The 22,890-nt window shown below is 36.9% G+C and overlaps 1 protein-coding gene across 29 annotated transcripts in view; it reads right to left on the reverse strand.

Moving 5' to 3' along the window:
- The window catches only part of TNRC6B (trinucleotide repeat containing adaptor 6B), a 141,934-nt gene that overhangs the window by 53,105 nt on the left and 65,939 nt on the right, over positions 1–22,890 (reverse strand). For 28 of the 29 annotated variants that reach the window (XM_065046525.1, XM_065046668.1, XM_065046561.1 and 25 more), the window contains one exon: positions 1,419–1,506. In XM_065046525.1, coding sequence (XP_064902597.1) covers positions 1,419–1,506 — 88 coding nt within the window. Of the gene's footprint in view, positions 1–1,418; positions 1,507–5,084; positions 8,326–22,890 lie in introns of those variants that run through there. The other variant, XM_065046616.1, reaches the window with a different exon arrangement.

Genomic DNA, 22,890 nt, shown 5'->3' on the forward strand with positions numbered 1-22,890 from the left:
GAATCTAACAGACTAATATCTGATCTTTCACAGGATCTGTTGTTACTGAAGTAACTGAAAAACAGACTACTGAAAGTAAAGCCTTCTGCCCTCAATTTCACCTAATCAGTGAGGCTGGAAGGGACAGCCTCTTGAGATCTAGCCCACAGTTCCCACCTCTGCTCCCCACCTGCTTCCAAGACTCTTCCCAGCTCAAAGCAAACTCATCAAAAATGGACTGCACAGGGCCATGTCCATCTACTTTTTGAGCACCTCCAAAGATGAGGCTCTTAGGGACATGGTTTAGAGGTGAACTTGACAGTATTTGGTTAATGCTTGGGCTCGATGATCTTAAAGGTCTTTTCCAACCAAAATGATTCTACGGAGGCACCACAACCTTTCTGGGAAACCTGTTCCAGTGGTTACCCAACCACACACATGCACAATAAAGTCTTTTTATGATTAAGAGGAATTTCCTATACTTCAATTTGTGAAAAATGCCCTGTGCCTTGTCCCTGGGCACCACTGAGAAAAGCCCGCCTCCATCTTCACTGCACCCTCTCAGAAGGTATTCGTACACACTGACTGACATCATCCCCTGAGTTTTCTCTTCTCCAGACTGAAAGGTCCCAGCTCTCTCAGCCTCTCCTCATTTGTCAAGTACTCCACTCCCTCAGTCATCTTAGGGGCCTTCTGTTGGACACGTCCCAGGATGGCTATATCTGTCTTGTACTGGGAAGCCCAGAATGACACAGAAGGGATTTTACCAGTAAAAAGCATGGATAAAGACTCAAGTTCATATGCCAGCTTAACACCTAGAACAGTCTACTAGATTTTTAGCAAAATAGAGAGCTCGCTCCTAATACACCAAGTGTTCAAACCCATTTTCTGAACAAGAACAATTCACAGTGACTTATCAATTCTCCACAGCTCGAACTGGTAAACTTCAGCAAAAGTGCTACTAGCTACAGAAAATATAAAACCTAAGTGACAGCACAAAACAAAGAGAACCTTCAGTGGTAAATATTTAATATAAACTAATATAAAATTCCTTGAGGACTTGCAAAAAAAGAAAAAAGTATCATCTTGCTCTAGGAAAATATTTAGTCAATTTTACTGCAAGAATTGCAAAACTGGCAGCATTTCTAACCCCAAACACCTCAAAACCACAGGAGTTGCACAGATCAAGAGACCCATATTCACTAACTTACTTTTAATGCTTTATATATAAAAAAAACCTTCTTTTACTTCACATAACACACTAAGGAGAGGAAATTTGTAAGTTAAACACTTAAATTCCATAAAAATCATGCAACAATAGTCTTTAATAAAGCATCACTCTAAACAATATTAAGCTCAAATACAGTTTAACATCTTACCACCACAAATGCTATTTATGTTCCAGCTGGATAAAAGACTTCAAATATACCAAACCCTACCTTCTGAGCAGATTCCTTCTTTTTCTTATCCTCCTTCTTCCTTTTCTTGTCTTCCATTAACTGTTCTTCCCTTTCTTGCTCCTTCTCTCTGCCAAAACGTGACAACCAATAATATGAGCACAATCAAGTTCTATAAGATGAGCCAGATGTATTATACCCCTCTTCCCCCCAAGAAAGGCAGTTGAGATACTAGATTCCTCTTATTACGATACTTCATTTGCATTTGATGGTTTCAGTCCAACTGAGATAAGAAAAGCATCTTCTAGCTCAGTATGACCACAATCACACCACTTGCTGCATAAAGGAAAATTCCTTTAGTTGGATCAAGCCTCTTATGGCAGTACCCTATACAAATTAACTACATGTCTAATATTAGAAAATATCTTCAAGACATTTTGGCTAAAGCACCCTTTTAATTGGGTTGTGCTTTTATTTAATGAACAGTTTCATGAATCTTCTCATATGGTAAAAAAGGGAAGTTGTAATTTAATATAAGATCGTTTGGTCTGATACTTTTATCTTCACAAGGGGAAGAGATTATTCTATTGCCTGTGGCTGTGTCACTTATAAGAGACTAGAAGTGTCACATCAAATCAAAACCATCATTTATTATACAAATCACAAATTTAATTTCTAGCCTATTGTACCCACCCACAGAATTTTTGTGATGAAACTTGTAATATAAATTACTTTGCAGGGAATACATTTTTTCCACAAGAACATTCTTTCAAAAAAAGGAAGAAAAATATGTGCAGCTGCTACTGTTGTCAAGCTATCGTCTTGTTGCTATGTTTCGTATCAAATATGAAAGTACCAGAAAATAGTTAATTTTCTGCATATGTGGTATTGGCTGATCTGTTTCTATGGTGAACCACATTTTCGTTAATCAATTCTCTTCACTTCCTTAAAACTAAATTTAAGGCCAAGTTTTCACCTCACTTGGATCAATTCCTACTTATAGGAAAAGATTATGACAAAGACAATTAACACAAAAAGATGATCTCGCAGATGAGGGGTAGGATCTTATGTGTACTTTACAAATGGGAAACAAAGAGCAAGTATAATCTATGATCTTTCAGAAATAGATTTCATGAAAAATAGAACAGCTTTATAAACAAAATGGGATTTTATAATAGTACTGAGCTATTTCTTATATTTATGCACAAATCAAAGCTCTTTTTTGGTCACAATTTAAAAAGATTAGAGTTGAGTTGGCTTTGCTGTCACATCATTCAGAGTTTTCCTTCCATTGCATTTCTATAGCATAGGTAATACTCTTGTTTGCATTTTCAGTAGATACTGCCAGTCAGTGTACAAAGAGACATTTACATAACGAATCAATTTCCACAAAACTATTTTGAGATGTTATGTGTTAATAGCTTCCTGATTGAGGACTTCATGGAACCCTCTCAAAGAGCAAAGGTTCTACACACAGTAATAAAATCTTTCCCTTGTTTCCTAAAGTTAGGCTCTCCTTTTTAATGGATGGAGAAAACACATAAGGGTAAGACGAGTCCTTAGTAACAACATTCTGAGGTTATTACCAAATGCAATTCATTAATAATGGCAAGTTCAGTCTGCATTTAACAAAGTTTGAGGCAAGCATTCCACATCATACAGAACAGCGTTTCATGCACTCTGACTGGTATTGCTTAAGCCAGGTCAGTTCCTGCTCTTTTCTCTGTAAAATGTCAAAGCACACTTCCCAGCCCTAAACTTTGGCAAGGAAAAGCCCAGCAGGTTGTTTTACTAACAGCACAAGATGTGACGCATTGGGGAGGCCAGTATACTTTGCATTGTCTGTCATAGCACCGAGATAAAATTTTCCATCTTCTTTAAGCTACAGATTGTATGCAATATGAAAAAGCTCTCCAGTGACGCTCTTATCTTTCAAAGTTACTATACCCTCAAATAATGTTTACTACGTTCATACTGTCAAGCTACGCGAGCCTTTTGGGCTGCAGTGCCAGTTACAAATATATTATTTCCAAAAAACTTCCTGCAGCAGGCAAAAGTTTAAGAGCTGTCTTAAAACAGCTGCTGAAAAAGGGTAAGATCAAAATACAAAATGACTTCCAGTAACTGCTTGGCACACAGCCATACTTTCAGTTCAAAGCACCTTCCTTAATTTTGCAAGCAGAAGAACAGGGAATGGAAAATAATGCGAAAAAGGTCATATTCATAATCAAAGCTGAAGCTATGGCTTATTAATGACATATAGCAATAGAAGGAGCCAAGGACAAAAGATCCATAGCCTGGAAGTAAACATCTAGTTGTGGTCATCTGTCTTTGTGGTAAATTCAGGACAGGGCGACTGCTGCTGCCGCTGCCTTGTTTTCAGACGCACACAGACAAGTGGTACTGAGGATGCACAGAAACCTTTGTTTTGCATGGTGACCTCCCCTTCTTCTGCTCTTTTAGGAGAGATGTGCACTTAATATTCCATTGGGCACATAACAACTATAATATAGCAACCATCAGTAATTTAGGTTTCAGTTCATGTAAGCACACAGTTAAGTTCTACTGATACAGAAAGGGATCCATCTGAACACTTGGGCTGCATCACAGCTACAACACCATGAAGTTCCTGACAAAACATAACTGAAACCTCACAAATACGTAGCACATGTGAAGTAATACTCTCCAAATGAGAGAGCAACCATTGATGCCACAGACATGCTAATAATGTATCACTAGAAACTTAACTGAATTAATGGGAAAGAGCTCATTGCCATTCTGAGAATCACACTTGCCACCTTGCCACTTTCACTCTGATGCACCTCAAGTTTTATGATCAAAGGTTTCCCTTTTCAGTTGTACGCAAAAAGCTTGTTAGACACGAAGTTAACTTGGAGTGTCAGGTGTTCTGATAAGTTTAACATAAACACAGCTTCCAAGTACATAAATTCATGCAGAAGACAACACTGACTATTAATCTTCTCTCATTAGCTAAAAAGCTGCTACTTCTTGGCCTGGTCAAGGAAACCAGGGGGGGTCCATCATGTACAATCCAGTGACCAGCTGCCTACACTGACAAGACCAACACGGGGAGAAAATCCATCAACTCCAAATGAGTGGATTTAGAGTAATACAATGGGGTGTGGTTTTGTTTTTTGTTACCAGCACATAGTAATGGGAACACGGACACACCACAATCCTGCAGAGGAAGTTTGCTAAACAGCCAGCAGCAGCCAGTTTTTTACTTCAATTTTCTTCAAGAAAGCATGTGCCAATCTTAAAAATCTGACCTAATTGCACTTATGTTTTCTAAAAAATAATAATAAAAAAATCTTAAAATTCAACATCACTGAAAAGTATTTTAAAAGTCTATTATAGACTTTAACTCTGAGTAATCAAAGTAAGGCATATTAACAGCTTACAAATGAAAAGAAACTATAGGTTATAACCCAAAATTTTATTTTACAGAAGACCAAAACCAAATCAAAGCAACCCAGTAGCTATGATGCACTACACTAAATGCCTTATGAAGTTCTTATAACAACCTCATCTGGCTAAGACAAAAGCAACCATTTCAGAGAAAAGGTTTTTTAGCTAGTTAACTAGAGAAGTAACAGAAAACACTTGTGAAGTTATTAAAACAGATAGCCATTTCAGGAAAAGAAAAAAAAAGTATTCAAGAAATGTGCCCTCCCCAAAACAATTTACCAATTTTTGGTACATGTCACAAATCCTAATATTAATTTTCCCAGAAAATTCTAAATAAAGACTTATTCTCGCAATGTACTGGCTTGAGGCATGGGTAGAGGACAGAAGTTGCCTTCTAAGTTCTTGCTATCACAAACTGAATCGTGAAACATGACGTATTACATATTGCACGCTATCTGCTGGCAACACACTTTGACAGGGAGAGATAAAACGCCACACACACACCCCCCCAACCCTATAAAGTCACTCTCAAACTAAAATTGCACAAAAAATGTAAGCAAAATGTAAGAAATTAAAATTCCTAGAAACTCAGGAGTGGCACTCTACCATATGCAACTCCCAGTTCCTTCCACAGAGCTACAGGACAACAATATAATACTGTTTGGAAGTTCCTCATACGTAAAGATGTGGACTAGATACCAGTGCTGTGAGTCATCTTCCCAACTCTTGACCCCATGCTTTGCTTACTTTCAGTACAGTTAATTTGGTTTAGCTGTACTATAACACAAAGGAGGAGCGACAGTAAACTTCTATAGGTGCATGCTGTTCTTTGCATTGTAATAACCTTAGGATAATTTATAAATCTGCTTCCAAATTGTGAGCCAACTCTTGTAGCTTCTTCCAGACTACGGGAGAATCCGAAACTACACTTGTAGGCTCAGCAGCACTGACTGAAAAAACTTTTATCTATATAGCTACAAGGTCTCATTAACAACTGTTAAATTTTCCCTAAAGGCTTTAGCCATAACTACCCAGAATCAAAGGCTATCATAAGATAATGATTTGTATGTATAGACCAGTTTCACTTAGAGGCAACACTTGAGCAATTTACTAACTCTTTCTTACAGACAGGCCCCTAGTGATCCAAAATATCAGACCAGAAATATATTTCTGATCATTTAGAAACAGACAAAAAAGTCTCAAAACTTTACAGATCAAATCAGAAATTTAATCTACATTAAGGTACCCAACTTCAGTCCAGACTTAAAGCAAGATGACTTTCCAGCAAACTCTTAACTACACGCATCTAAGCTTCTCCGCATTTCTGACAGTTTTCTCATTATCATAAATTTCTGACAAGTTATACAGCCTGGATATTAGCCATCACACATTGGTGTCTCAGAGACATCACAAGACACCATTATAACAAGCTCAAGGTCAGGTATCCTTCTAAGGCAAAAAGCTCCTCTCAGATGACACAGGGATGAAATCCCTCTGAGAAAAGTAAGCTGTGTTCAACAGTGCTATTTCATGAACAGTTTAATGCCACCACTGGAGAAGTAGGTTTAATTTTCTTCCACTTCATTCCTCCTCATCAAGCTCCGTCCCTGACCTTCCCTTGCTTGAGCCTTCTCTGGAACTCAGTTGATTGTATGGCAAGCAAATTCAAATCAGAGTAACTCACCTGGACCACTCCCCTCATTTTGTAAACAGAATTAGCTTACAGTATTATAAAATGAACAACAGAAGTAGTGCACAAAAGCAGCAAGGAACCTTCTCCTTTCAAAGGAACATGTTAAATTGGTTGCATTTGAATGAAACCACACCTTATTGTATCGCAACCCTTCTCCACACAGCACCCAATATAAACTGTATCACAGAAAGATCTCCTAGTAAAAGTGAGCACATTTTCTTTTGAAACCAACTCCTACATTGTTCTAATATCTTAAGGAGACTGTTTCCTCTGGACTATATTTACTCCTTTACCCCATACTCTGCATATGGAACCCTCACATAGACACCTGCATCTGTGCAATTCTCCTAACTGTAACAGGGGCTTTATAATGGTACAATCCTCTAGCCAAAATAAAGTATTTATATATACACACATTAAAATGTATAAGCTGATTACAACTAAGGGTCACGAGCAATGAAGAAAAAGTGTACTACAAACTCCCAAATGAGTGCTTGCACATCAATGTGCAAACAAAGAACACTGGCAGTTCTATTACTTCAAACACTCAAGGTGCATGAAAGGTTTTGAATTGTATCAGGAAGCTGGATGTCAGAAACGAAAAACGGAGCAAAACTAAATTCACTGCTACCCACAGAAATCTTTATGTTTTTACGTTTACTTTCATCCAACATACCCCACGAAACAGACATGCTCCATTATTTCAACAGCATGAGGAGAGTATGGCATGTCCAAACAGGCCAGTGTGCTCCAGCACATTCAAACAGAACATCAAACAGAAGCAAGACATAACACAGCATGGGATAAATCCCAGGGCTGACAGATCCTAAATTCCTAAAGGTACAATTAACTTCCACCAGACTAAGCTACATAAAGACTAAATGATCTCGCTGACCAAAAGATTAAAAATTGAATTGCTTTTATGTTAAAAAAAAAAAAAGTTAAAATGCACAACACCATGGCCACATTGTTAAGCAATATTTGCATGCATAAATCAGACAGACGTAAGCCATAAAAAAGCCAGTGAAATAAGGCACAGCCATTCAGAAAGTCAGGCTTTAGGGAGAACTGGCAAAAATGGAATATGAAATTATTTTAGGCCAAATGAATTCTCATGTTTACAAGGAAAAAGAAAAGGATCCTTCAAAATAGCAGCCGTGAAGATCCAGAGTATAAATATTTCAAGGAGGAAAATAAAGAAGACTAACAGCTCACTTGAAAGAGAGACTTAAATCTACAGCATCGTTGAACAACTGCTGTATCAAATAAGGGATAAACTATCTAGTTTTAAATTGACCAGTTAGTAAAAGGACGATTGTCACACACTTTCTGAACGAAAGTGAAAAACAGGGTATCAGAACTCAGCCGTTCAGTAGAGTATGAAATTAAAACTTTCATATTTGTAACATATGTACATAGCATAACACATATAAGACAAGAAAATGTGTCACACACCTGCCCTGCAAGGGTAAGCTGAGCCTTTTATACACACACAAGATACACTTTGCCATATATTAAATGAAAAGACTTTAGAAAGTGTGGTTTTTATGAATGCTGTATAAAGCTGGGTTCTCAAAAGGCAAAAGATTATTGCTCGTCAAGGAGTTAGAGCAAGCTGCTTTTCCCTTCTCTTTGGCTGAAAACCAAAACAGCGTCACAGCAAGAAATTTGCTTACTTTAAATAGCATATCTGGAACAACTGATATGCCTTTATCGCAGCAAAACATCAGTAATTTGGAGTCGCTATAGAAAATAATCAACTTTAAAACACTGGCAAACTGACTTTACTAAAAGTACGTTTTTCCAGAGAAAGACTCCTCACAGACAGCTATTAAACTTGTTAAGTCTTTGTGGAGTATTTATATATATATATATATATATATATATATATATATATATATATATATATATACATATATTTACATACTTACCTACACAATTATTTACACAATAGAAGGAAAAAAACTTTGACCATAAAGGGCTGTTTACTTTAAACAACTTGACAGTATAAGGCCTACAATGCAAAAATAAATGCTCATAAACAAGGAGGTTTCGTTCTCCACACTTCAGTAACTGCTTTGGGGGAAGGGATTAATTTCAGTTTTAATAGTCTCCTTTTAATAAGAAAGTCTTGGATTGTGTAAGAAAAATAACTGAAGTGTTTTTAATATTCCATATTTCTTGCTTGCACTCCTTTTACAGAGTTACTCTTTCCAGCTGTATCACTTATATACATTCATAGAATGAATTCTAGGTACAATCTAAAATTTCCAAATGTTAGCCATAGCTGATAAAAAGTTTTAAGAAAACAGAAAGTGATGGCCCAAGTTCTAGAACATAAGAACTAAGTGAGCTTTCTCCCCTGTTTCAGTCTTCAAATGCTTCAGAGTTCTTACAGATCAGTAATTATTATTTCAGAGCATGCGCACTCTTGCATACCAAAGATGCAGATAAAGCGTGTTTAGAGAATTTTGAAATGTCATAAAAATAGCCCAAGAATGGCAAAACATTCAGTTAGAAATCTGCCTGTAATTAAGATGCCCAGTAATTTATTGTATCAGAACATTCATTCAGCAAGACACAGTTCCTATTCAAGACTTCAAGGTTTTGTGTATTATCCCATAACATTATTTTCCTGCAAAAACTATTCACATGCGTAGAAAGCTCCATTATCTACAACTGTTTACCAGAAAAAATGCTGTTGTGGTTCCAAAAGCCACAAAAAATAGGAAGAGAAACAAACGCATAACAAAACATGGAAGACTAAAAGAATGACAGCTACCACAATAAAATCTCCATAAAGAACCTGCCTGCTACAGGCTTAGAGAGAAACAAGTCATTTTTTTGACAAAGAGCTAGCATTCCTCAAGTATAGTCGAGATCTCTGTTCCACTACAAATGATCTATCCTGCTAATATGTACTCTTTCAAGCTCTAAATCTCCCTGAAGCCATAATTTCAGCAAATAAGAAGAAAGACTACCTGGCAAAATTTTTCTCTGTATCTTCCACTAAGTGAAGTCCTTTCATTTCTGCAATGATTGGAGTGTGGTGGTTATATCACAGCTCTAGACAACTGCATCACTCTGAGGGAGCTGCTGCTGAACTTGCTTTTGCATGCGAGACACTTCTTTTATTACACTATCCAAAAAGAACATTTTACCTACCTCACTGTCCATACAGAAATACCTCAAGAGTCCTACTTTACCACACAACACGGGCTTTGAAATGAATGCAGCCTATCTGGGAAAAGTGCCAGATGTCAGTTAAAGGATTGCTTATTAGTCTGCAAGTGCAGTATGCACAAGTAGTTGCCAGTATTGCTTTGTATTAAAAGATTAAGAGATGTAAACTCTACAAGTTTTATAATCTCTAATGGTGTCTATGTCAGGAGAAAAAAATCCTTTCATTTGAAAACTAAAAGAAGAAAAGTTGCACAGAACATTTCCTCTACACAGTCCTTTCCATGATATGGTGGGGATTTTTTGGTTTTGCTGTTTCTTTTCTTGAGGGGTAGAGGCAGCTGGTGTGTCTGTTGGTTTTCTGTGGGGTTTTTTTGATGTGTTTTATTAACCCATTCATCTTTTGGAATTGAAGGGTGTTTTCTGCACTAGATACTCTTACTAGTCTCACCATGAGAATCACAAGTAATTCTGACTGAAGGGACCTCTGGAAGTCACCTGGAATCTGGTCTAACCCCACACTCAGAGTAGTACCATCACCAAGCAGGTTGCTAAGGACCTAGTCACATTCTGAGCATCTCCAGGGATAGAGAGATTATCGCCACTGTGAAGAGCTTATTTTGTTTTGGTTTTTTGTGTGTTTTTGCTTGTTTGTTTTTTAACTACACCCATCATATCTGCCTCTCCCAATATCTATTCAGAATTTCTTTTCTACAACTTGCGCTTGCCGTCTCCTGTTTATGATTGTGGACCAGGACGAGCCTGTCTCTCTAAACCCTCCCATTAGTCAGTTGAAGACAGAGCACCATTACCCTAAGTATAGAAGGCTAAGGCCTTCTATTTCTAAGGCTGAAGAAAGCCAGTCCTCTCACCCTCTCCTTATGCAAGATGTGCTCCAGAACACTAATCATCCAAGTGGTCATTTAATACGTCAGTGTCTTTCCCGCATGAGAGCCACAACTGGACACAGCATGTCAAAGGTAGACACTCAAGTGTTGAAAAGAATCACTTCTCTTGACCCACTGGCCATACCCTTGCTAATATAGCCCAGCACGTGGCTGTTTTCTTAACAGCAAGGACACTCTTAGAGGAGAATGAGCAAGTATTTCTGTACTTAGTGGCCCAGTGAGCAGACCCTGAAGAAGAAACCCCTAAATGAGCCACCCCCAACTTGAGGTGCCCAGATCAGTTCACCACTGCATTTTGCAGCCCAGATGGTCTCTGCAAGTCACACTCCAAGCTCTAATGGCAGCTTTACCAGTGCCTCACTGGGGCTCCGAACTGGTTACAAGTTGTGACACAAGTGAAGCTGATGAGCATTACTGCCATCTTAATAATGCATTCTTGTAGGTATGTATGAGATGTGCTATAAAAAACTCCACCTGTTTACTGTTAATCTTCTGACTGTAGTTAAAAAGCAAATGCTATCTCCTGGCTAGGTGTAAACTTAATTTTAACAAAAGCAGCTCTGTATCATCTTAAATTAGACATTTCTGTCTTAAATGCAAATAATATAATTATTTTTAACACTAAAAGAAGTCCCAATAAATGAATCTATTTGCTATGGTTACTATGCCACAGTACGCCAAACAATTATGACATTTGTTTTAATGTCAGAATGTGACATTTCAGATAGAATACTGAAAAAAGTATAATAGAGTTTAATTAAATGAAACATTTTCTGCCATGGTATCAGCACAGGCCATACAGACAGGAAGAAACTGGATCATACAGAATCTTTGAGAACAGAAGTAGTTACATTTAAAACAAACTTTAACATTTATTTGATTATGACTGACACTTTTATATTTGTGCTTCTCAGTCATAAAGAAAAACAGAGACCTAAAAGTCATCCTGGTAAAGATCCAAACTATCTGAAGATACAGGAAACAGGGGAAGGTGTAAATAAAGAAAACATTAGATAATAGCACATTACAGAGTTATTGCTGTAGTTTAACACACTTTAAAATATTGGAGGTTTTCTTAACTTTCATGGTGTGGCACTTCAGGAAGGATCCATAAAAAACCCCCTGAAATATGTGTAGGAGTGAAGCAGTTTCTATTGAGTGACAGTTAAATTACTAAAAAACAAAACAAAAACCAGCACCACCAAAACCAACAAAAAAACCTCACCACAACAACCACCAAAAAACCCCCAACAAACAACCATCCACCCACCATCCCAAACCAGGCAGCAGCATGCTGCTTAAAAGCAGCAGCTATTGAATGATGAGGTGCTTGGAATTGTACCTGCCCGGACATATTTTAAGGATACCCTCACAGCATCAGAATGGCATAATTTATACCTCATTTTATAAATTATCTGATTGTTTATTTCTACTCAATTTCCAAAGAAACACTCTAAATTCACTTGCTATAAAAACCAACACACTTTATGCAAGTGAATTAATAGCCTGACAGGCACATTACGTACCTCCAGATCTGTATAATATTGTAAAATTTTCCATATACAGTGCTTCAGGGCACTGTAGTAATGAAAATAACATTTATCAAACTGTAAGTCACTATTTTAATTATACTAAATCAAAATACTAAAGCAAGAATTATTTAATTTTATCAGTGGGAAGTTAAGAACAAGGTTTTCCATACAAAGTTATTATTCATCTGTTGTAGGCCAAACTGGAAGAACCAGCAAGTTAAGGTTACTTGAACTTCTAATACATAAAAAAAAAAAAAAAACAACCTCTTACAGCTTGCTCAGATTTTCTTGGCAAAGGCATTAAGGTTTGTATTTTCTACTCCAGTTATTGCCTCAGGCAATATTTATTTTTAACAGGTAAGAAAATTCATTCAGCTCCTTCCTGCAAATATTCAGTTACAAAGTTTCAGCACTGTCATAATCCATATCAGGAAGTCTAAATTAAAGGCAGAAAGAAAATTAAGTAACATATTTTGCAGGTCTGGGAAACGCTGTCTAAGTCGTGCCAAATTACCGTCTCTTCAAACAAATCTCTGTGTGTCCAGTATATTCAGCTGGGCTTGGGAAGGTAGATTCTTGATATTTCATTACTACTAAGCTTGCTCCATAAATTAAAGCATACAACCAGGATTATACGAAGAATCCTTTTTTCGTAACTGCTGGTTTTGCAGACTACAAACCATTGTTTATCCTTTCTAAAGACAAACACTATTCCTCTCCATCCTTACGCCAGTTGAGCTGAGAGCTGAAGCAGGACTAAAGGCAAGTAAAAAGCCTCCAGGAACAAGCTGTACAACCAGACTGCAATACAGCAGGAGAAAGATCCAGGTGCTTTCAAATTGAATCCACCATAATGCACACGCACAAACCAGCGCTTGCATTCAGCTGTGCCTCACAATTCACTGCGCAAGCTGGTTCCTTCACAAAGTACTTTAAATAACAGTTTTGAAGCCCCTTGTTTTAAATCATTTATTTGTTTTGTGCAATCAGTAAAACACAGATGTAGGATCTTACATGAAACAAAAACCTGAAACCCTGTATTTGCATGCATAAAGCATGGCAAATAATTTCATTTAATGCTACTGTGCCTTATGTAATTAGACAAATGGTTAGCTGGCTAAGTCTTAAACAGATGTATACTTTTCGAAAAGTTCACCGGTATCTTGTAATTTTAATGACAGTGTTTAATCATAACCTTCCTCTGTCAGATGAGGGAAAAACCACACAAGAGCCTGATACGTATATTGTTATGTAACAGCCAAATACTAGATGCTATACGAGCTGATTATCAATCTTGGCAATCACAGAGCTCAAATACCAACAGTACTCAGTCTAAAGTAAGAACTTGTTTACCAGCTAAACACCATGGATTAGCGAGTGAGCGAGTTCTTAGAATGCAATAAAGGTTATATACACCCGCTTCACAGTGGAGATGCAGTTACGCACAGCATATACTGAACTTAAATGACAAAGAGATCTGCAACAGGCAAAATTCAGTCTAGTCTACGAGTAACTAACACAAGTTCAAGTTCTCAACTGTTACATCCACTACCTTCTCACCCTCTGCTACTTGTAATGATGTATTTCCTTAAGTACCACCAGCTATGTTTAGCAGCTTGGTGAAGTTGTATACTTGTCTTCCCATCCTCCCTTTATTTAGAATGACTTGTGGGAGGGAAGAAACACATGCTGCACAACACAGAGCTTTCCCAGGATGTGTTACAAAACAAGAGACTGCATGACCTGCTCAAGGTTACAGAATGACTCCATTGCTCACTCTGAATTAAAAACTGGCAACCTCCTGACTCCTCCTGTATTTTCACTAATAAAATAATACCACTACTGAACACTTGCACAGCTCCTTTCATCACAGGATGTCGAAGGTCTTTATAAATATTAATTAAGCATTACACCAACACTAAGAAGTATGTAAAACTTAATTCCACACATGAGTAAGCCCAAGCAAAGAATAAATAACCTGTGTTCAAAGTCACAGGACAAGTCAGCAGTATGAAGAATAAATGGCTCTTGCCATTAAGGAGCACTCCACTAGAAAAAGGACATAACACTCCAAATGGGATGTGAACCGCACAGCCCTTGCTCACCAACATACTACTATAAAGCCTCAGTCATGTTCACTCCTGCAAAGGTCACACAATTTCAGGCAGCAATCTCATAAAGACACTAAGTTTGGCTTCCTCTAAACACAGAAAACAGTTCTCAAGTTATTTTTAGTAAAACTCTGTTTTGTAACTTTCCTTAGAGACGACAGGTATGAGTGTGATATTCTTCAGCACTTTTGAAAAATTAACAAGTAATATCAAGCTGAGACACAATTCATACAGCAATTCAGATCCCATAAATGAAAGGAAGCTACATCTTAACATTTAATCATGTATTCCAGTAATTAAGGAAACAAAATACCTATTTTTTTTTTACAAACTCAATATCTGTTCTCAAAAGAAATCACCTTTATGAATCCAAAGTGAATGCTTTCAGCAAACAATATTGTAGTCATCACTTAACCAAGTACTTCAGTGATCTTACAACTTAACATGTCCACACCTGACCTGCTACAAACACTACTCCTTTACAATTATTTACTCTTCCCAATGACCATGACTATCACAAGACACCAATCTGTAACACTTATTTTAGTGTGAAAGGCAGCTGTACTTTTTAAAACATACCAAAGTTGATTCGCTTCTATGTGCTACCAGATTTGCAGATTTTAATGATAGGAGTGAGATTAATTTTTTAAAAATTCCTGTTAGCCTACCGAAAAGATCGCAAATGTGGCAAGCTCTAAACTGAAAAAAACTCCCTTTCAAATTCAGTTTGAGAATCTGACATAAATACAACTGAAAAAAAGTACTTTTGCTTTGGAGAACAACTACTGTTTTCTATGTAAGACAAATCAAGATGCAGCAAAAACATTTGCAGATTCAATTCACAGTGAACCCTGTATTGGAAAAGGAGACTTCACTGTTACACTGTTGATGAAGAAATTAAATGAAAAAATTTGTGTAATTAATACTTCAGCCCAGCAGCTTTTTGGTTTCGGTTGGTTGGAGTTTTTTGGTGTTTTTTGTTTGTTGGGGTTTTCTTTTAAACAACCAACGAACAAACCACAAAAACAAACAAACAAACATGGCTCAAGCGCAAGTTTTACTTTCCACCAAAATAACAAGATGCAGTGAAGGCTGACAAAGAGTTGGCAGAATGAAAAACAGGTTTTTGATTTGTGTTTTAAACTACAAAGCATGTTTTTCTTTTGACTATGGAATGAATGCCTGGGTCTAGTTTTTGGTTGGTTGTTTTTGGTTTTTTTTCCCTTTCAAAAGGCCCTAATCTGTCAGCAGAAACCTACTGTCTCGGTTATGGAGGTGTGTATCGCTACTATAATTTTATCTTGAGTTCTCTTACAGCACAAAATCAGAGAAAAAAAATCAGTATTATATCTGATATACAGCTTTCATCACATGAAGCAATTTTTCTTCCCTCTTACATGGGGCAACAGCTAGTTAACATAGTTTACATTATCATTCAAGCATTGTGCCTTCAACTGAGGACTGATAAGATTTAACAGCAAGGCTTCAATAAATAGTAACCCACCCCCCATAACCCTTTGGAAGTCAACAGCTCAAAGGTTGGTGAGTTTTCCTGGGTTAAACTAGTCACTCAACCTTCAACAAGAGTCTTGAAGATCCTCATCAACTCCTTGCCACTCAGAAGTATGACCAAGTTCAAGATCAAGTACTGCTGAGATGTGTCCAAATATACTTCAAACCAAGGAGGAAGCAAAACTTTAGTCTGCAGCCACAGAAGTTTTATGGGAAGAGTGGTAGTAGTATATGTTCTCCAGACAAACAGACCTACTACAGACATAACCATCAGGCAAGTAATTATTCAAGTATGGAAAAGCACGGATATGTGATCCTTTTGTTACAATACAGTATTTCCGAGTTTATGCTTTAGTTCTAACTATCAGTAAAAAACGTTTTCCAGTGTACTCAGTCCGTTCTCAAAAGAGTTTTATTATACACACAAAGCTGCTGGTCCCTAGCTGTTATCTACTATTATGTATCGTGGATATCCCATGCAAAATGTGTAATTGTGTTGCATTATGTTCTCACACTTTTAAGAGACATTCCATAAATCATGGAGGATTGTATGTATACAAAGGAAGGAATTAGATCTACAGTGTTACACATCATGGTTGTACTTAAAGTTATCAAAATTCCACTGTAGACAACAATAAAGTCAGGACTTGCCATGACAGTACTACAGAGATACAATACACACTGTATTATTAAAATACCCTATTTTATAAGGCTATTATTCAATACTTGTGGCTTATAGGGTGTTGCTTACAGATGATGAAAAACTAAGTTCTGGTGAAACAGCAGTGCTAAATTTTAAGCCAGGTGTTTCACAATTAAAAATGTTTAAACACCTGCCACTTTAAACATGTAATTAAAGCAGACTGTCCTGTCATATATCAACTTTGGCATGCCTTCTAAGATACACTCTTTACAACACACAAACTAACATAACCTTCCTCCCTCCCTACTGTTGTGTGAAGATTTAAACACTGATAAAACTCAACTTGATAAATTAAATCAAATCACCTGTCTCCTTTAAACAGCTTTTGGAATCAAACACACAACACCATTCGCAGGATGGAGTGAGATTTGGAAGACCTACATGACAATGAACTGAGCAGTTCTGCTAACAGACCATGCCCTCTTCTTTTTCTGTGGCTTGTGTCTGCTGCTAAGGTGGACAGGCAGGGATCAGGTCTCATTAGAGGCTCAGTGAGGATGAGAAATTGCAGACTCTGCTCAGGAAACTGGGTAAACCACAAGTGTTCTAGGTCCTCTCCTTCCTGCATTGCTACAGATATTCTGAAGGCAAAAACATAAGACTTAGTCATAAAATACAAATGAATAAATGAAAGGTGTGCGGTTTACTATGAAATTCGATACATTCTCAATCAATAAAGTGAACTTTATTCTAGCGCAGTTTGCCAACAATAGGGAGATATGCTAGACTTGGTATCTACTTTTAAAGCAGCAAGACCTTGAGGACACTGAAAAAAATGACTGTTTGACTCTCGGGGAAACTTTGCATGTGTTAAGCGCACAAATTCTTTGCCCAGTCTGGTAAAGAAGTGTTTGTTTGCCAGATGCATGCTTCCCATCCTTTTTACTGCAACCAGCTGGCCAGCTTTTTCGCTAGTCATTTTCCATTCAAAAGTGAGATTGATAAAATTATTATTCAAAACATCACAATTTGATACTTCGTGTCATGACTCAAGCGACTAATTAAGATGTAAGCTGAAATTATTCACTGGCACACAGAATGAAAACTAGAGAATTGTAAAGAAATTGTGCGTAGGAAACAGGAAAAATGAAAACACCACCGGAGTATAAGTGCAAGACAAGACTTGTTTTGAACTACAGGAAACTAATAATCCTTCCTCATTAAGTCACTTAAGCAGCCAAAGAATTCAAAGCCTCTCCAAACTTGCCTCCTCATATAATCACTTGAGTTTTGAGGATATGAAGAAAATGTGATCATTTTGATCTGACATTGCAAGAAAATGACTACCTAAGATTTGAAAATGACAGAAAGAACCAAAACCATCACTAAGGAAAACAGTGACTGTCAGCCCCACTTGCGCTTTTCATTACATAGAACATTATTTTTTACTATATGCAACTGTGAATTTTTCATTCGTATGGAATGTTGATCACCATGCTGAGGTAACATTCTCTGAAATGTAGTGGTTTGCTATTTGCCCAAGATACTGTCCAAAACAGTGGGCGGAAGACACAGACAACCAACACATAACAGCAGAAGTTTAATTGCGATACACTTCCCTAAATTTCAAAGGCCTAAAATTTCTGCTGTATTTTTCAACAACAATTACAGACTCTCGATTTGACAATAGCTGTGCACCCTTATTTCCTTGTGAAGGACAAATTCTTTTAATTCTGAAGGCTAATATTAAATTTCTAAGCATAGGTCTATGTTTCATGACATGACTGAATACGTACCAAGGAAAATTCCTTCTGTTTTAGGTACCTCCCAGGAAAACATGAAAACATATACTTTGGAAAGCTAATAAAAATCAGTTTCCACATAAAGAAAAAAGAAAAACCCTCACCCCCTTTTTTCATGTCGAAAAGTGCAACATATTGGCACATAACACTTGTACAGAAGTGTAAAAGCGCCTCACTATTTGAAAGTTTGCGGCATCTCCGCAAACCCTTTAATTTCAATTTTCTCCTGGTTTTTATTAGTTACTTCCACTAACTGATATGACAGATAAAATTTTTTTAGGTAAACACCTCAATACTACTTTTTGCTTGCAGGGTGGGGTTTTTGTTGTGTGGTGGGTTTTTGTTGTTGCTGTTGTTGGGTTTGGATGGTAGTGGTTTGGTTTGGTGTGGTTTGTTTTGTTTTGTTTTTGTTTTGTTTGGGGTTTTTTTTTGAGGATGGGGGTAGTGCTGTTTGGTTTTCAAACTTTTTAACTTGGTTTTTGGCAAGCTATGTTTGCAAAGACAAAGACAGCTGTTCTCCATAGGAAGTACTATCAGGAAGAATATTAGAAGGTAAATCAAAAGCTTTATAAGGTCAGAGAAAACTACAACTGTCTCATGATAAAACACATTTTTGAAAAGAGACCACTCTGAGGATAAATTAGGTTAACACTAGAAATAACTGTTTATTCACATGCTTTTACTAAAAGAAAAAAACAAACCCAAAAATTACTGGAATCCATGGAACAAAACCATGACAAGTGGAGTCCACTACATTACAATAAAGCCTTATCACCCTAAATAAAGCATTATCACCCTAAATCACCCTTCCTAATTTAAATCGGAAAACACAAGCCTTTGCAAAACACCGTAGTGCATTTTACCTATAATCTGTGCAGATGACCTGAGACATCCATACAGTTGCAAATTAGAAAAATGTAGAAATGTCTCTTCTTCATTCCAAAAGGCATGGAAAAGTGTGGAAAACAGAAATGCTGTTTAACAGCTTATTTAACCAGCCACAAGAGTTAAGGGATAGAAACAAAAGTAGTTCTAGGAAATAGTTGTTGATTGCCACCTCTCATGTTCAATCATCTGATAAACTATCTTTGATTCATCCATTGTTGTAGTCCTGATACTGTGCAACATTCCCTGTGTTTTTAAAAACTTTATTTCATGCCTTCTGGAAATAAAGCATAGATTAAACCACCTAGTCTAGACATGAAACCCTTACTAATTGCTAAGTAAACAATCATTTCCTTATTTCTTAAGCAAAGACATTAGAAAGTTTAAGTGAAGTGTTCACTGTATCCTCAGGCATTTATCTAAACTAAGGATAGTCTCCCACCAGGGAATTTCTTTTAAATATGCTGTTATTTCTGTGGAATTGGTGTCTGCCCAATCTCAGCAGTCACTCATCTGAGAGGTTTTTCCTATTTGTATTGAGTGCAGAAGACAGGATTTTTGAAATCTTGATTGAGGGTTATCATTCCTTGTCTCTTTTCAGGAATGATAATTTACAGCTTAAGTGATGAATTCTACTTGCTGCTTATGTCATTCACCAGTACAAGATCAACTTCAACTTCAATCCCATTTAAATATCTCTTGTGTTTTAATACATTATCTTAAGACAAGTTAGAAATTTCAAAAATAGTAAATAATCAATTTGAGGACTGGATATATGGCTCGCCTGAAAAATCTAGTGTCCATTCATACTCAAGAAGCAAGAAGGAAATATTTTTAAATTAACTATACATTACTACCAAATAAGAATCTTCTCTTGTAAACTACATCAGCTATATTCCAGAAGTTTGCACTCCTTTACAACATGGAAAGTCACATCATAAAGTTGCTTTAACATACAAAAATTCTAAGATGACAGGAACTTGCAAACCACATACGACATGGTTATGGTTCATCTTCTGGACATGCAACGCACTCTTTTTCTGCCATGCGAGAGCTGAATAAATTTTAAAGCAAGAGATAATCCACAAAATAGTCTAAAATGAGGAAGCCACTGAACTGCCATTTAAGAGATTACAAAAGAGCACCACCACAATGGTCCACAGAAAATAAAAGCGTTAGGTCACAAAGGGAAAACTGAGGTGGAAATTATAATTATATAGGTGAAATTTACCATTTAACACATTCCTAAAGTTCCACAACTAAGCTGATTTGTCTTGTTAAATTCTGAACTGAACTAGTGTTTGCTACTTTTAGGTAATTTTTGCCTTATTACACTATGTAAGATAAACATCTTATTTTTAATGAAAAACACATATCTCTCATGTTAAGCAATGATGTCATAAGAAGAAAGAAATGCATAAAACTTACAGAGACTATAACTTGTAAAGAGTAAAAGACATTTTTACTTCTGAGTGGTTAAAAATATGTCCTCTTTTTCAGCATCGGTCCTAACAGAGAAGTAGCTACATCAAAAACATGTAAAGCATTCGGCATATAGATTCACATAAGTCCTGCATGTTTCCTGTGACAGAAGTAAGTTCACCTCTGTTGACAGTAGATCTGAAGACTCCTATCTTTAACAGCTACCTCTTCCTATTCACCACTGATGAATTTTGTCAAAGTGTGGAACAGAGCAGTTTCATTTTTCAGACACTATGCAAAACCAGCATATGATACATGACAGGAATGTAAGATATTCATGTTCCACAAAAAAAGGCATTTATAATCTATTCAGTTAAACCTTCTCTCTATCCTCTTTAAGAAAGGTGGCTCTCCATAAAGACAGGTCAGCTCTTCGTTGCTATATAAAGTTGAAGGTTAAAAAGCGTAAGCTGACGTGGGAGACTATTTCCTGCTGAAAGAAAAGCCCTTTAAACCCTAGACCCTCAAATCTAATTTGTCAGCTTATTGATGCTTCCACACATATTGCCAGTGCAAAGTGTCTATCCTTCCATGAAGCCACTGTATTGAAAAAATGGTCAATGCTACATAGCAAAAAGGTTAGCCTGACCTTATAACAGAAGTGATAAAGAGAATTCACTCATATAAGCATTGAAATTTCAAAATTTCAGGTGAAGGACCAGATCTTTAGCTTTAATCAGATCCATCTGCTATGCTGAAAGTGCTGGCTAGACTGATAGTAAATGTAATTTACACATGGCTAACTTAAATGTGGAAGTGTGCCAAATAAGAACCACCAGCTTTTTCTTATGCTCTTTCTAAAGAGTCTGAAAAAAAAAACAAAACAACAAACCCACATTGGGGACCACTGGAAACCATATCCTTAGTTAAGCCAGCCTTTCTTTCATAAGCTTGCTCTTAACTAATGTGTTGTTTTAACGAGAGGAAGAACTTTATTCTGCCACTGAAGCTATCTCTACCGCCTTAAAATTAGGAGACAACACAGCTCAGAATAAAACAGTCTCAGCTGGGTCTCTCATTCACCATCACAAGAATCTAGTCCATAACACTGTTTTGAGTGTGACTGGGTACCAACTCCAAACTCAGCCACTCACCTCTATATGGTTACAGTATTTCCGTGAGACCTGCTGGGAAGAACTAAACAATTAAATTACAACACACTAACAGCTGTAACAGGTGAATAAAGCAAGAAATGCCACAACAATGTCAACCTCTAAAGTGGCCCAGGCTTGTGCAACAAACCTGACCGACATCCAGTTTGTGTCTTCTGAAGCCGCAACCAAAGTGAATCGGGACTTGTAAACACTCAAATGTCTGAAACCGAAAGGGAAACTCAAAAAGCATTTTCCATCTGGCTTGGTTAGCAGAGTGCATAAAAAGGAGAACAAGTAAAAGAAGAGACCACTGTAATGCTCACATTAATTACTCTGATTTTCATTAACTACCAATGAGAAGTTTTAGATGCAGGCCTAAAGCACATATCAGTAACAATTCTTTCCAAATAGCGAAATACAGTCACACTGCATGTGCCAGAAAACACTGGGGCACTGCTGCAGAGGCGGGAGAACAGGGAAAGGGGGCTTGAGTCCTTCAGCCCCTCAGAAGTGAAATATTTTATTGTTAAGCTTTCAATACCTGGATTTCTTTTTGGAACTAATTAACATTTTTGTTATTTTCAACAGACAACATAAAAATTACTTCCAGGTAAAGCACTGGAATGTTTTTTTTGTTTTGTTTTCATTGTTTTCTCTAGCTAGGTTCCATATCAGTAATTTAGGAAAATATCCTTACTCTATATTTGCATAGGGCCTAAGTCAGCAAGAAATGGTACACAAAGCAAATATACTTGAGGAAAAAAACCCCAAACCCTACTTTGCTGCTAGAGCTTGGAACTAATGACATTTTACCTGGAAAAGAAAGTCCCTTTTACTGTAAAAATGGATATACTAATACCTGTGAAGATTTTCAACAGTACAAAAAACCAACTCATAACAGTGATGTTTTCCTATAACAATACTTTAGATTCAAACCTCCTCCCTAAGGGGAATCCCCCTCAAATAAACAAAATGGTCCATACATTCAATAAAAACTATTCAAAGCTACCTTTTTACTCCAGCAAGGAAGAAAATAGCAGTAAGCAAATGTACAGCAGGTTTTACCTTCTTTCATAATGCATTGAAGGGTAACAATATTTGTAGCCTCATCAAAAACTCCACGAGTGTTAAATAGAGAAGGTGAATTTCAGTTTAATAAATGATTATTTCAGGAAGATTCCCTCGGAGCTAGGTTTTTACTTCTACGTTACAACAAAGAAAATCATGCACTTTTCAGGGATTT

The sequence above is a fragment of the Columba livia genome, chromosome 1 (genome assembly GCF_036013475.1).
Source record: "Columba livia isolate bColLiv1 breed racing homer chromosome 1, bColLiv1.pat.W.v2, whole genome shotgun sequence".
Classification (NCBI taxonomy): domain Eukaryota; kingdom Metazoa; phylum Chordata; class Aves; order Columbiformes; family Columbidae; genus Columba; species Columba livia.